Source organism: Bos mutus, chromosome 12 (genome assembly GCF_027580195.1).
Source record: "Bos mutus isolate GX-2022 chromosome 12, NWIPB_WYAK_1.1, whole genome shotgun sequence".
NCBI classification, from domain to species: domain Eukaryota; kingdom Metazoa; phylum Chordata; class Mammalia; order Artiodactyla; family Bovidae; genus Bos; species Bos mutus.
In genome coordinates, this window is record NC_091628.1 from 73,174,663 (window position 1) to 73,189,041 (window position 14,379).

At 48.3% G+C, this 14,379-nt stretch overlaps 1 protein-coding gene across 1 annotated transcript in view; it reads right to left on the bottom strand.

Annotated features, from left to right (window-relative positions):
- Positions 1-14,379, bottom strand: part of MYO16 (myosin XVI) — a 390,818-nt gene that overhangs the window by 197,487 nt on the left and 178,952 nt on the right. Inside the window, 3 exon segments of the mRNA XM_070380864.1 lie at positions 1,003-1,074; positions 1,846-1,963; positions 4,742-4,853. Of these exon segments, the coding sequence (XP_070236965.1) occupies positions 1,003-1,074; positions 1,846-1,963; positions 4,742-4,853 (302 nt within the window).

Consider the following 14,379-nt stretch of genomic DNA (forward strand, 5'->3'; position numbering starts at 1 on the left):
AGCCCCTGCCAGTTATTACAAAAATACATATCGGTGATTTTGAGAAAAAAAAAATAAGCCAACGGAGGAGGAGCCCTCAAAACCACAATCCAGAGGCAGGCTGGTGAGGCAATGAGCTACACAGTGGGAAGGACGTTTGGGGAAGTCCCTCTGTGCACACTGAGTGCAGACCCACACCACAGAGATGACCTCGGGAGTGTCCACTCGTCAAGTCACGCCCGACTGTCTACCTGTGACCCCACGGACTGTAGCCCACCAGGCTCCTCGTCCATGGGATTTCCCAGGCAAGAACGCTGGAGTGGGCTGCCATTTCCTTCTCTAGGGGATCTTCCCAACCCAGGGATCGAATCTGCATCTCTTGTGTCTCCCGCATTGGCAGGCAGGTTCTTTACTATTGAGCTACTTGGGAAGCCCATGAGTTGAATGGCATCAGAGTCTAATTCCCAGCATGCCATTTATGAGTGATTTGATGCTCAAGTTTATCTAGCCTCTTTGAATCTTAGTTTTCTCATTCACTAAAGTGGAAAGAGGAGGGGATGGTTGGATGGCATCACTGACTGGATGGACATGAGTTTGAGCAAGCTCGGGGAGTTGGTGATGGACAGGGAGGCCGGGTGTGCTGCAGTCCATGGGGCTGCAAAGAGTCGGACACAAATGAGCAACTGAACTGAAAATGGAAAGAATTAAATCCATGCCTTAGCAATGTGTGCCAACTAAAAAATCCAGTGCTTATAGCACCCGCTACAGCTCCCTTCAGTTCACAAGTGCCCAGGAGGCAGCAGCTCTTGTTCTGTCTGATGAAGCAGAGGGAAAACGGTGCTCGCCAAGGAGGAGGGCGGGATGCTACCACGGCCACAGCCACAGCCGATGTTTTAATTGCACAAATCCTCTTGGGTTGATGACTTTATGTCTAAAATGCCCCATTACCTATAAAAATGCAGCTCATCAGAATGGTCTCTCAAAAGTTCACAAAGGTGGAAGGCAAAGTACAGGAAACCTTACCCTTAAAATACTGGATGTCGGTGGTTAAAGCAGATGCCAGCTCATCCGGAGATACCTGTAGCATTCCAGCCACTGAAATTAAAGCGGTGAGGAAAGCATCAAGTTGCACACATGTTGACAGCGAGAACATGGCGTTTTATAGTTGGGAAGTGTGTACAGACCCATTCGAATATGTGTGTCTCAAAGAAACGGAGCTACCACTGAAATTGGCAAATTCAACTAGAGAAACGGCTTGATTAAAACGTCGAAGAGCTCCTGGGGCTCCGGCATTAAGCTGCTGCAGGAGTTTCCCCCTCCTCACCCTTACTAACGGCCCGGGATGCTTTTTTCCCCAATTTCTGGCTAAATCACTTAGATATGGGGTAAAGATACCAGTAGTTACCACAACCATCATTGTCTGTTAAGGTTATTTTGAAAAAAAAGCTGGGAGTGACTAACAAGGCCACTTCAAAGGAGAGAGGTTTTTGGCAAGATCTTTAAAGGGAAGTAATTATGTTCTGTTTAAATGTTTAGTTAATAACATGCCCTCCAAATATACAGGGTAGAGGGGTGGGGTGGAGAAAACTCAGAACGATATAAATAAGCCCTATTACGTGCCAGAGCAGCAACACTGTTACTCAGGCGGGCAGCGTGGGGACATCAACGTGCATCTTATTAATTCACACGACCAGAAAGACAAAAGAAGAAAGCGGATCTTGGCTTGTTTTCCCCACCACCCTCCCTGAATCCCACTCTGGCAGAAAGTGGGGTGAGCCCCCTGACTTTTCTGTACTGTGTCTCCATCTACTGGCCAGCCTGGAGAACTGCACGTCAAGGCATCGACGGTCCATGAGTTCCACTGACCTTGTTCCAGGAGCTGGAGGTCAGACACCAGCGCGGAGTCGGCCTCGGAGACAGCGGTGAAGCCAACGTCGCCGAGGTGCAACACGGCTGCCAGAATCACGCACAGGTTCTCCACCTCCTACGCGGGTGACCAACAGAGAAGATAAAGGGCGTTGCTTAGGAAGAAAAGATGCAGAGACCGATCCTTTGGAAAACCTCCAAGTAGGTTAAACAAAATGATGCGCGGCTGTGATTTTTTTCCGACTCAGAATGTCCCATAAGGGAACCACCGATCAATGGTGAAAATGGGCATGCCCCATTTAGGGCAAGCAATGTTAGCCTTAAAAATTCCCAGTAATTCCCGGATTCCTAATTGGTACTTCGGGCAGGAAAAGCTCCTGCCGGAGAGAGTTTTTTTCTAAGAACAATTCTCATTTGCTCATTTGCACAGTGTGGTCCCTGTGCCATCCGTGAATTTTGTGCTGAACTTCCAGCTTTCAGGACAAGTAGTTTTATTATTAACAGCTTTAAAATGAGGTCATTGAGAAGGATAATGTGCCATTTTCAGTTATAATCCTCTCTGACTTCAGCGTTACTTAGACATGCTTTTGGTAGCCTCCAAATCACAAATTAGGGCCTCAGATTTTATTGATCTGTGCCTGTCTGAATAACCTTTTCCAAGCTCCTTAAGCTACCCAACATCTCCCTCTCCTGTTTTTTAAATAAATCCAGTCGACAGCTCCCTCTCCCGTTTTTAAATAAATCCAGTAACTCCTCATTAAAGTTCCCAGTGCTCCAAAAGAGACACACTCCTGGACACAGACATGAAGACTTTGTTCCGTCATCAAGGTTCTTGTGGTTCCGTACCGTGATGGAGACAGAACGGTGAAAAGCAGCCCGAAGGTGAGTGACGGTGTGGGGATACTAACAAGCTGCTCTGCGAGCAGGGGGCGGTGGCTGCTGTCAAGGCATTGACAGCAATGCGGTGAGCAAGCCCCCTGTCATCTTGCTGGTGATGGAGGATCACCTTCATGGTCAGATCTCCCGGAACCACACTCACGAGTTCTGACTCAAGGGTCTTGCCAGCCCAGAAGTACCTTCCTCCCAGTCTAACTTGATCTTTTCCTGCTGATGGACTAAAACTGTCACCATCTCAGTCATACCTGAGGATCAAGACGATCACTTTTCGGTCTTGGCTTAATCGCATGAATTTCTTTAACCAAAAAGCTTGTTAAATGCCCTGTTTGGCCCCTTATGTGGAGGACATATTCTGTGTGCCCTGCCTTTGAAGATCAGTCATGGGTTTCTACAGCCCCGTTTCCAACGAGCTGATACTTGGTGGAATGATTCCTTACCCGCCTCTCTATCTCAGTTTCCTGTAAGTGAGTAGAGATTGCAGACATAAATGGAGGAAGGGAAAAGAAGTAACAACAGCAAAAAAAAAAAAAGTAGCAAATGCAAAGACTGAAGAGTGCGAGTGGCAGGAGTTCGGGAAAGAGAGAAACAGGGGGATGCACAGAGAGAGCAGCAGAGAGCAAATGCCACACGGCCGCTCGCTCCTAGGATTCCAGTCCCTGATTGGAGATGGACAGAGAGAGCAGCAGAGAGCAAAACGCCACACGGTCGCTCCCTCCTAGGATTCCACTCCCTGATTGGAGATGGACAGAAGAGCAGCAGAGAGCAAAACGCCATACAGTCGCTCGCTCCTAGGATTCCAGTCCCTGAGTGCAGTGAGGCTGGCGTGGACCATCCACTGAGGGGGAGCCCCCACCTCCTACCCCTCCCTTGCTGTCGCCCTGCAACTCCTTCCACCCCTTGCTGCCCCATGAGCCGAGGGGAAAGACAGGGACCCAAATCGATCAATGTATACTGAGTTTAAGAAAAAAAAACTAAATCTGTCACTAAATCTTGGCTCATGAACTACAGGCATACCAGTTACCCATGCAGTCTTATGTTGATTGCTAATGAGGAATTAGCTGTCATTTAAAGTGACCCCATACTGAATGTCGGGGACACAGAGATGATGCATAGGAAAAGGAGATTTGTGGGAATTTCCGAGGTCTTGGTGGCTCAGTGGTAAAGAATCTGCCTGCCAATGCAGGAGACACAGGTTCGCTCTCTGGGTCGGGAAGATCCCCTGGAAGAGGAAATGGCCACCCACTCCAGGATTCTTGCCTGGAGAATCCCATGGACAGGGGAGCCTGGGGGGCTACAGTCCATGGGGTTGCACACAGTCGAACCCGACTGAAATGACTGAGCACACTTCACATCTCTTGTTCTCTAGACCTGTGTTATTCAATTCAGTGAACACTAACCATGCAAGACCGTGTCAGTTTAAACTAATAAGAATTTTTTAAAAAAAGTTAAAAATCCATGTCCTCAATCTACCTCAGCCTCCTCTACCGTGCCCAGCAACCCCAAGTGGCCAGTGACTGCCATACTGTAGGTGAAATCTGGAACATTTCTGAGATCATGGAAATTTCCATTGTGTATCAGCGGGTGTATGCACTTTAAATAGTACGTTTCAGCTTTGGAGGTATTTGATAATTCTTTAAGAATTAAAAAAAAAAGCATAGCGTTCAAGAATATAGTTTAATCGAGTGATTAGATTACTCTCCCAAGTGGTACTTGGAAGCAGACAGTCCCTTCTGTCTGCCATTTTTCTGGAGTCAGCCAGTGCCCAGTTCTTATCTGTTTTGCTCATGTGGTCCCTGTGGGAAAAGGTCTCAAGCACCTTCTTGAAGATGGCAGCCCATCTTCACGGTACCCTGTGGCCCTGGGCGTGATGTTTGCTCACGGCTCTCTCCCACTAGCATGCAAGCTCCACGAGGCAGAGGAATGTTTCTGAATGAATAACTTTTACAAACTAGCAGAGAGGGTTGATTTCCTCAGTGGAATATTTAACCGCATGACTCACCAAGTTACTGAAGCCAATTACATTGAGGGCTTGTTTCAAAACAGCAAATTTCTCCCTGTTCAGAGAATGCTCTGCTGCTGATATATCTTCTCTAAGGGTCTGGCGCAAATACCTGTGAGGAGGAAAAGCACACAGTTTTATGGCTTGGCTTGTCAACAAACCCCAGCGGTGAAGTCACTTCAGCCATGTCTGGTCTCCAGAATAATGGACATCACCTGGACACTGTGTCCCTGTGGTATTTATACGGCTTTGGTCCCTAAGAGCACATGCTGTTTCCGGAAGCAAGGAAGGAAGGTTCTTGTTGTACCAGAACATATTTACACTGCTTTCCTTGGTTCTCACTTGAGTGGCTCCCCTCCTCAGAGAAGGTCATGAGTACTTTGTGTATTTCATATAGAAATCTAGCAGATTCTACCGCACGCTTTGTAATTCATATTTGTAGTCAAGATTTTAAACTGAGAGCAATCTACGATTTCTTCTCATCAATATCTTTTAATTATGAGGTGGATGATTAATTCATGGATTTATTCCTTTCGTTCAAAGAGCACAAAAAGGAAAAAAGAAGTTGACAGTGTTAATTGCTCAGTCGTGTCTGACTCTTTGCAACAGCATGGACTAGAGCCTGCTAGGCTCCTCTGTCCATGAGATTCTCCAGGCAAGAACACTGGAGTGAGTTGCCATTTCCTTCTCCAGGGGATCTTCCCGACCCAGGATCGAACCCAGTCCTCCCACGTTGCAGGCAGATGCTTTACCGTCTGAGCCACCAGGGAAGCCCTAAGCACAAAGGACTCGCCCACCAAATACACAACACTAACCCTTGAGGATACAAAGAGCTTATCCTTGGAGGCCCAAGAGCACACACGGTGTGTCCACAGGCAGAGGCAAGGGAAAAACACGGCTGGGATGCAACACGGAAGCAGAGTAACAGAGAAGGCCTCGGCCTGTTTGCGGAGTGCAGAAAGGGAACCGGGGGAAAGGCTGCAGGCCAGGACGAGGCTTCGGTTTCAAGAGCTGACGTTTGAGTGAGGATCGCCCAGGCAAATCCGAGATCCAGGGTGATCCTCAGAATAACTGGCACCACGCGCGAAGGCGCACAGGCAGGATCATATGTGATGTGTGTGTTGGAAACTTGCGTTGTTCGGCACAGTTGGAGCCTCTGGGGAGAGGGGCGGAGGGTGGTGAGGCCAGACAAGGAGCCAGGGCCCCGTGTGTCCTGCAGAAGAGTCTCCATGGTGGCGTGGAAGTGAGGCTGTGCCCAGGGTCCTGCAGAAGAGTCTCCATGGTGGCGTGGAAGTGAGGCTGTGCCCAGGGTCTTGAAGCAAAGAAAGCCTGGCGGTTCAGCAGGGATTTCCCCGCAGCCAGTGAGGTGGCCTGGAATTAGCACTCAGCAGCTGTAGTAGTTCAGTCGCCCAGTCGTGTGTGACTCTTTGCAGCCCCAGGGACTGCAGCCCACCAGGCTCCTCTGTCCATGGGATTCTCCAGGCAAGAATAATGGAGTGGGTTGCCATGCCCTTCTCCAGGGGATCTTCCCAACCTGGATCTCCTGCATTGCAGGCAGATTCTTCACCAACTGAGCTACGAGGAAGGCCTGGGAAGAGATGAGGCAAAGAAATGAGCCGGCAGGTCTAGGGAGAGACCAGCAGTGAAGAGAAGTGGAGGAGATGGAGAGGCAGGTGGGCGAGAGGAGCGCTGGCTGTTCACGGGGTCCGTGGGGGCGACGTGTCGATGGCGCTTTGTAAGTTTCCCTGTGGGGAAGCGGGGTGGAGTGGGCCTCAGTCAGTCAGGGGGGCATCTCGAGAGGAGGAGTGTGTTCTTGAGAGAGGAAGACAGAGTTTATCATGGCTGTGTTTGTTCACTTTGAATTACTTGCTAGAAGTTCATGTGGTGTTCCAAGAAATAATCGGCTAGAAGGATCTGAAATTCAGAAAAGTCCAGAAAATAAGCCCTGGAAGTCGTCAACACGAAGATGACTAAAATCACAGGAGTGGATGAGCGCCCTGGAAAGAAGGTGCCCACATTTTACGGATGAAGACAGAGCTGATGAGAAGAGAGCGTAAGGGCAAGGGGAGGGGGTGACAGCAGGCAGGTGCAGACTCTGTCGGTGTCGACGAGGGGTCTAAAAGGCCTTCTCTGCCCTTGACCTTGGCTGGGATGGGGGTCAAAGTGAAACAGCCCACCAGATGGGGTGGGGAGTGGGGAGACCTCAGGAGGCTTCTATGGTGAGGCAGAAGCACATTAAGACTGGAGGAAACGAAAAGACGGAGGAGGAAGGAGAGGGTCTGGACTCGGTGCCCCTCGGCCCAGTGGAAGGATGCTGCCCTCCCCATATTTGGGTCAGGCGATGAATACCGGCCGGTGGCTGGACATCTCAGGGAGTAGAGGGACCCCTGCTTATGGCCTCAGTTTCTCTAGGACGGAACGTAGATGATGAGGCAAAGCGGATTTGAGGAATGGGCTGAGAATCTAAGACACTGGCTGTGGACAAGGGACACTGTGGTCAAGCAGAGGGCTTCCCAGGTGGTGCTAGTGGTAAAGAACCCACCTGCCTATGCAGGAGACACAGGAGAGGTGGGTTCGATCCCTGGGTGAGGAAAGTCCCCTGGAGGAGGGAATGGCAACCCACTCCAGTATTCTTGCCTGGGAAACCCATGGACAGAGGAGCCTGATGGGCTACAGTTCATAGGGCCACAGAGAGTCATATATGACTGAAGTGACTCAGCAGGCATGGAGCCAAGCAGGGAGACACAGGAGGTTTAGTGAAGCAGCTGAGGACCCCAGGGAGCTGCTGGCCAGCTTCAGCGGGGCTCTCTCTTTCTCCGAGGATAGGTGAGCTGGGGGTTGGGGTCTTGCACCAAAAGGAAAAGGTCATGGTCTACCATGCTAGCAAGGGGTTGAGTTAGGATGGTCAGAGCCGTCTGGCCTAAAATTCACAAAATTCTAGAAGCTGTAACCAGTCTTAATTCTTCCTGTTCTTACGGAAGTTTTCCATCCATCTTTGCTGGTGTCATCTTTTCTTTTCTGCTTGTAACATAGGATAGAATTCCATTCAGAGTGGTTATTTGACATCTTGTAAAGAACAATTAGCTCTCATTAACATTACAGAGTCAAATATGCAAAACATCACGGTTCCTTTCCACATTCTTGCAAGTTAATCAGTTAATGAACTCCACCTATGTAGAATTCAGTATTTCTTTATACCTCAGCATCTCCCACTTCGTGTGTCTTTATGGTGGGGATTTACGGCAGCTCTGACCTACTCCATGAAGCAGTTAAATTCTAGGCAGAAGGAACCATTGGAATTAATCTGGGTAATTTAGACAGGGCTATTAAATCTGTAATGGCTCATGAGAAACCAGATCAAAATTGGGGGTTTTCCAGGGCAGCTGACCTGATGGCAGGAATGATGCTTGAAGACTGTCTGTGTTTTCCTCGATAATCAGAAAACTTGTTGGTATGAGGACAATGCAAAAAAAAACACAACAACTAGATTTCAATGTCTTCTATACAAACTTTACAATCCTTCTACTTTTCAGTAAGGCCAAGGTTGATTTCACTAGAAATACAGGTCTTTACTTAACAGCCAAACTCTATCTTAAAGTGGGAAGGTGAGTATCAGGAAAAAAAAAAAAAATCAAATGTCTACATTTTAGACATTAAAAGCACGTTTTTTCCCTTTGAAATCATTTAATAATGAAACCGCACATACGGCAGGAGCTAGAGCAGCTCCAGGAGACGGTGACGGACAGGGAAGCCGGTGTGCCGCAGTCCACGGGGTCGCAAGAGTCGGCACGACCGAGCAAGGGAACGACAAGGTCACACAGGCAGGAAAATCCTGGAGAAGTACGCCTGGCAGAACACTGCGCCCAAGAACGCAGCAGAGCTCTGTCTGACCCTTTCTGATGGCATTTTAAACTTTTATTATCCATAAAATGGAATAAAAGTAGGTTAAATGTGAAATTAAAAAAATTCATTTGTCCTTCATGATGACTTTATGTTAATTAAATACGACACTATGTGTGATATGCTTTCTAAACTCAGATCGCAAGGTACACATAGAATAGGAGTATTTCCTGGAAAAAAATGTATCTTGCATGTGTGGAGGGCTTTTTCAGTGTGCTCGGTCATTAATGAACCTCTTTAATAAGATACATAACTAAGTCAAACGAAATACGGAACATTTTGAGAAATTACAACACACGCTATTAAGCATGTAGAATATTTTAAACTGTAAAATACACTTGTCTGTTCGCCAATAGATAAAAGTAATAAACAGATAAAGAGATCAAATGTTCACTCCTGATCATTTTCTCCCCCAGCGTGAGTCACTTGAAGGTTGACAATCACATGTGTGTTTCCACGCGGTTTTAACACATGAACAGAGGCAGGAATGACCGTGGGCCACGGCTGACCGACGTCCCTGCAGACGAGCCAGGCTGCGTTGATGCTTTCCCCCGATCTCAGCACCGTGGCTGAGACCCACCCGGACGAATCTGTGCAAGTGTTTTGTCTGATAGCTTCGGACTCTGTCACCTATCCATTGACGGTCCCACACGTCAACGACAGGTTGGCAGGTGCCAAGAGCACTTGTCGGCAACTGAACAGCGATGACCACAAGGGCCTCTGCCATCTGCCTCTGCGGAGATCGGACCCTGTACTGCTGCAGCTGCGCACCTTCGACACCCCCGCGGGGAATTCAGGGAGGAGAGGGAGGCACTCTGTGCTCCAAGGAAACTGGTGGAAGACGTCTTCAGATGGATAGATGTTTTCAGGAACTGATTTTGTGATCCTAATCCTCGCATCTCCTCAGATGTTGAAGCACACTGAATCCCTTTGTGGTGACATCAGCTCCTCGTGACTAGCAGAAAAGTTTTTGTAAAGTAGGCGCTTGATTGCATTGAGCTCCCCCTTCAGCAAAATCTCACATTTGGACCTTCCCCAGTGCCTCTCTGGAGCAGCCTCTCAGAGTGAGCTGTGGTGCTCTCTCCCCAACTGGAGTCCTCATTTTGCACAAAATAATAACTCACAGCTCACGCTGTGCATCATTTTTAGTTGACACACAATTCCCAGTATTCAGATCTTAGAATATCAATCTTCAGGGTCTTTCATGGCATCTTTTATGTCTTGAAAGCCATATACTTATAGCTCAAACAGTCTGCTTGTATCATCTCCTCTTAGCTCATACAGAGCTCGGAACAGTAGCATTTGGCAACGCGGACATGTCTGACCAGAGACAGAAACATCAGCAACGTGTCATTTGTGGAACCAGGAACCGTTGCTGTTTTATTTTCAAAAGGTGGACAGACCAGGGGACGCTCCGGGTGTTGTCCCGCCACAGAGCAGAAGACAGTAACATGGAGGCTGGGCCGTGTTAAAAACAGTTGGTGGGTTAATACTCTGATTAACTGGACTCAAAAGGAAAGGTGGTGAGAACTGAAACCACGTGTCAGACACTTCACTGGAGGTTCCAGAAGCACTTCCATTCGTCTTCAGATTGATCCTGAAAAGCAGAGCTATCGTTGTGCCCATTTGTGATATGAGGGAACTGAAGCGCGTTTAAGATTTCCAAGCCCGCACCTGGCCGACGGACAGCACCCTCTGTGCCTCTCAGCCCTCCTGTGAGGGGCTGGGAGGAGAGGAGAGGCTGAACAGCACCACAAGGCACCTTCCTCAAGTTTCAACTGGGCTTAAAAATGTGGGCGAAGGAAAATGAGACGTGGAATTACTATTACACACGGATGGGTTTTAAACAGAATGCAAAGTCTCACAAGGTTTTAAGATTCCACAGCATAGTTTATGATTATTCGATTCTGTCTCAACTCTATACTGTATTACAGGAACAAAATGGAGTAGCTGGTAACTGAGCAGGACCCCATGGGACCTTCCAGGGACAGATGCCCCTGAACCTCCACCTGCCTCTTGTTTGTGGGCAAGTTTAGCTCCCTAGATCTTCCCCACGTTCCAAAGAATAAACTTAATCAGAGAAATGAGAACATGCAGAAACAGAGGAAAGCAGTCAAGTAAGACAAAATTATAATAGCTTGATCGTTATGCAAAGAGTGCCAGAGAACTGATGCCTTCGAACTGTGGTGCTGGAGAAGACTCTGGAGAGGCCCTTGGACAGCAAAGATCAAACCAGTCAATCTTAAAGGAAATCTACCCCGAATAATTATTGGGATCACTGATGCTAGAGTTGAAGCTCCAGTATTTTGGTCACCTGATGTGAACAGTGGACTCACTGGAAAAGACCCTGATGCTGGGAAAGATTGGGGGCAGGAGGAGAAGGGGGCGACAGAGGATGAGATGGCTGGATGGCATCACTGACTCGATGGACATGAGTTTGAGCTACTCCAGCAGATAGTGAAGGACAAGGAAGTCTGGCATGCTGCAGTCCATGGGGTTGAGAAGAGTTGGACACGACTTAGCAACTGAACACAATAATCATTAAACAATGATTAATGATTAAACAAAGTCAAGGACCTTTAGTTCCTCCTGAAGAGCTATAGACATTATTCTTTAGCCATGTCCTTGAGCGGTTTTGCAGATACTGAAACCCCCACCAGTTGGGAGAAGTAAACTATATTCTTCCCTCAACAACTATATTCTATTCTATATATAGACCCCAGACAGGTTGAAACCAGAAGGTTGATGACATTGGCTCCTGATCACTTCACCACCAACCAATCAGAAGACTGTCTGTGAGCTGATCACACACCCTGCAGCCCTCTAGCTCACTCAGTCTTCAAAAGCCGTTCCCTGGAAATCACTGGGGAATTGGGATCCAGTGAGCTTTAGCTGCCTGGACGCTAATGGGATATAGCAATGGCTATTTCAGTCACACTCCTGTGACTGGATGAACTCATTTCCTAGTTCCAGGAAAGAGTTTTGTTTGTTTGGGGTAGGCTCCTTGGGTATCTCCCCTCTCCTTTGTTGCTTTTTATACAAAACATGATGGTGATTTATTCCGAACAACTAAGTTTATAAATCTCATTTTTGAAGATCAGGATGAGAAAAGCACATCTGTACCAAAGAAACAAATGACTTTGTTTTCACTCACATTAAAAATAATGGCAAAGCAGGTGACTAGGTGTTAAACTGAACGGCACAAAATCCCACTCGGCTCTGAAGGTTTTCATTACAAGTTAAATTTAAGGTAAGCCAGTAACAAGAAATGTTGATTTATGCTATTTCTAATCAACTGTTCCATGGTTCCAATCTGTTGACTGTCGCGACAACGAACAGTATTCCAGGAACGCATCTTCTAAGGTGGGGCAGAAATCTTGCTTGTGTCTGTGGTGTGTATATGCCTGTGAGTGTGTGAGTGAAGGGGGTGTGTGTGTGTGTATTGATAACTTTTGCTTTGCCATAAAGGGACACAGATTCTGGAATACACTTCCTATGGGTAGAGGGGCAAATTAAAATCGCTAATCCCCCAGGGTATGGCACCGCTGAGACAAGGGGGACGGAATTCAAGGCGGCAGCGATTTGATCCGAGTATCAAACAATGACCTTTTGCAAAAGAAGAAGAATTTCAAGGGTGTGGTACCCCCCGGGGCACCTGCACCTCCCTTCTCAGAGCCCAGCCCGACACAGCACAGCTGTGAACTTGCAACTGGCGGGTGAATGAGTCCTGCAGACGTGATGTGCAGCATTGTGAATCAGTCTACCAAGGCGTACTATATGCGTCCAAGTTCTGCTAAACCTTAATAGTTATCCCCACAAAAAAGAAATGACGATTACGGGAGGTGACAGAGGTGCTAAATAGCACTAGAGCCACATCCTATGTCAGTGTGTAAACGTGTCAAACCAACACGTTGTCCAGCTTCAACCGGCACAGCGGTGTTAGTCTCAGTCGCGCCTGGCTCTTTGCAGCCCCATGGACTGTGGCCCGCCAGGCTCCTCTGTTCATGGGATTTTCCAGGCAAGAATACCGGAGTGGGTTGCCATGCCCTCCTCCAGGGGACTTTCCTGACCGAGGGATTGGACCTGGGTCTCCTACCCTGCAGGCAGATTCTTTACTGCCTGAGCCACCAGGGAAGCCCAAGCTCACCACACAAAGCTGTATGTCAATTACATCTCAAAAATTAACTGACTTGATTTAAAAACACAAGAACAAACAGAAACAGCCACCCTGGCCATGCTCATCAGGCCTCTTGGTTCAGCAGACGGGGGACGGCTCTTCTATGCCCACACGAGTGCCCAGCACAGATGGGGAGAGCAGCCTCCAGTGGAAACGCTGTAACGGGGGTCCCTCCTTCAAACCACGTGCCTGCCCCTTCACCAGGGGCTCACAGACCACAGACGGCGATTTTTTGCTGGTGTTTGATCTGCCGCATAAACAACAGAAGAACAATGTCTTCTGACCGTGGGCAAAGCTGCCTTCTACTTGGGGAAGTTTAATATGTAAGCAGAAACCAGATAAGGCCCAAACCAGACAGTCGGCATCAACAAAGACAGCCCTGTTTACCAGCTGACGGAGGAAGATGGCAGCACGCTCCTTCCTGCTCCCCCACCCCCACCCTGCTCCTCAAAGGAAATTCTTTTCTTGACTGTTTTAAAACAATCTGGAAAGTATTAACCAATTTTAAATCCCCCCTCCATGGAATATGAATAAGATTTTTTTTTTTTAATTAACCGCAGGTTCAGATCCATAAATCTCCCCCAATGAAAATGTTAATCTATTAGCCGCAAACTGTTTTGTTTGGAGAGAGGAAACCCTGCCCGTGGTCCTAGGAGAAGAACAGAATCCGTTTAATAAATTACGCATTCAGAATGACTTCGGGTCTTGTGACATTCCCGGAATAGTTTGTCCATATTTTTCTCATCAGTCAGAATATTTCTGCAAAACATCTGGTGGGACAAACTCTAAACTCTCACCATCTTTCCAACGGGGGTGGGGGTGCGGGCGGTTGGTGCATCTCATAAAGTCGTTTAGTTCTTGAACACAGAGGTGGAGACGCGAGAACAGAGCAGCTGCCTCCAGCACAAAGGGTCCAGGACACGGATCTGGGGGTCGAACCCCAGGCTGCACTCCGTCCCCAGCCCTCTGTCTGGACGGGACTCCTCCTTGCCAGCGGAAGGGGCGTCCTTTCCTCCTCACAGACATAGAGGACCAGTAGTGATTATATGGATGACTCAGTGAGGTGGGAAGAAAGGGACATTTTCGATCAGAGCCAGGGTCAGGGTCTGGCCTTTATGAACCTGTTTAACTCGCCAAGGCCTGGGGGAGCTGCATCTGCTGGGTGGAGTAGGGGGGCTCCATACTTCACCCAAGTCCAGGTCGCAGCAGACCAGCTCAGGTTCTGCACGTGGGGAGGGGCAGCAGGTACGTCTGTATTCATCTGGCTCCGTCCAGGCTGAGCAGGTGCAGAAGTCCTCCTCGGGAAATCTCACCAAAAAGCTTTGTGTAGGGTCATACCCACAACACTGTGGTGAAGGATAACTCAGACCTACCCTGGGGTTTGAAATCCTGACTGAGGTTGACACCTGCATGGGAACGCCGGTCATCTGCAAGTGTTCCAGAAGGTGACAGTCCCGCTCATGAGCGTGTAGGGACGGTTACTGCTGATGCAGGGATTCCAGTGCTGGGACCCACTGTGGACTTGCACGGGTGTTTGTGCAAGGTTACCCGTGTGACAGTG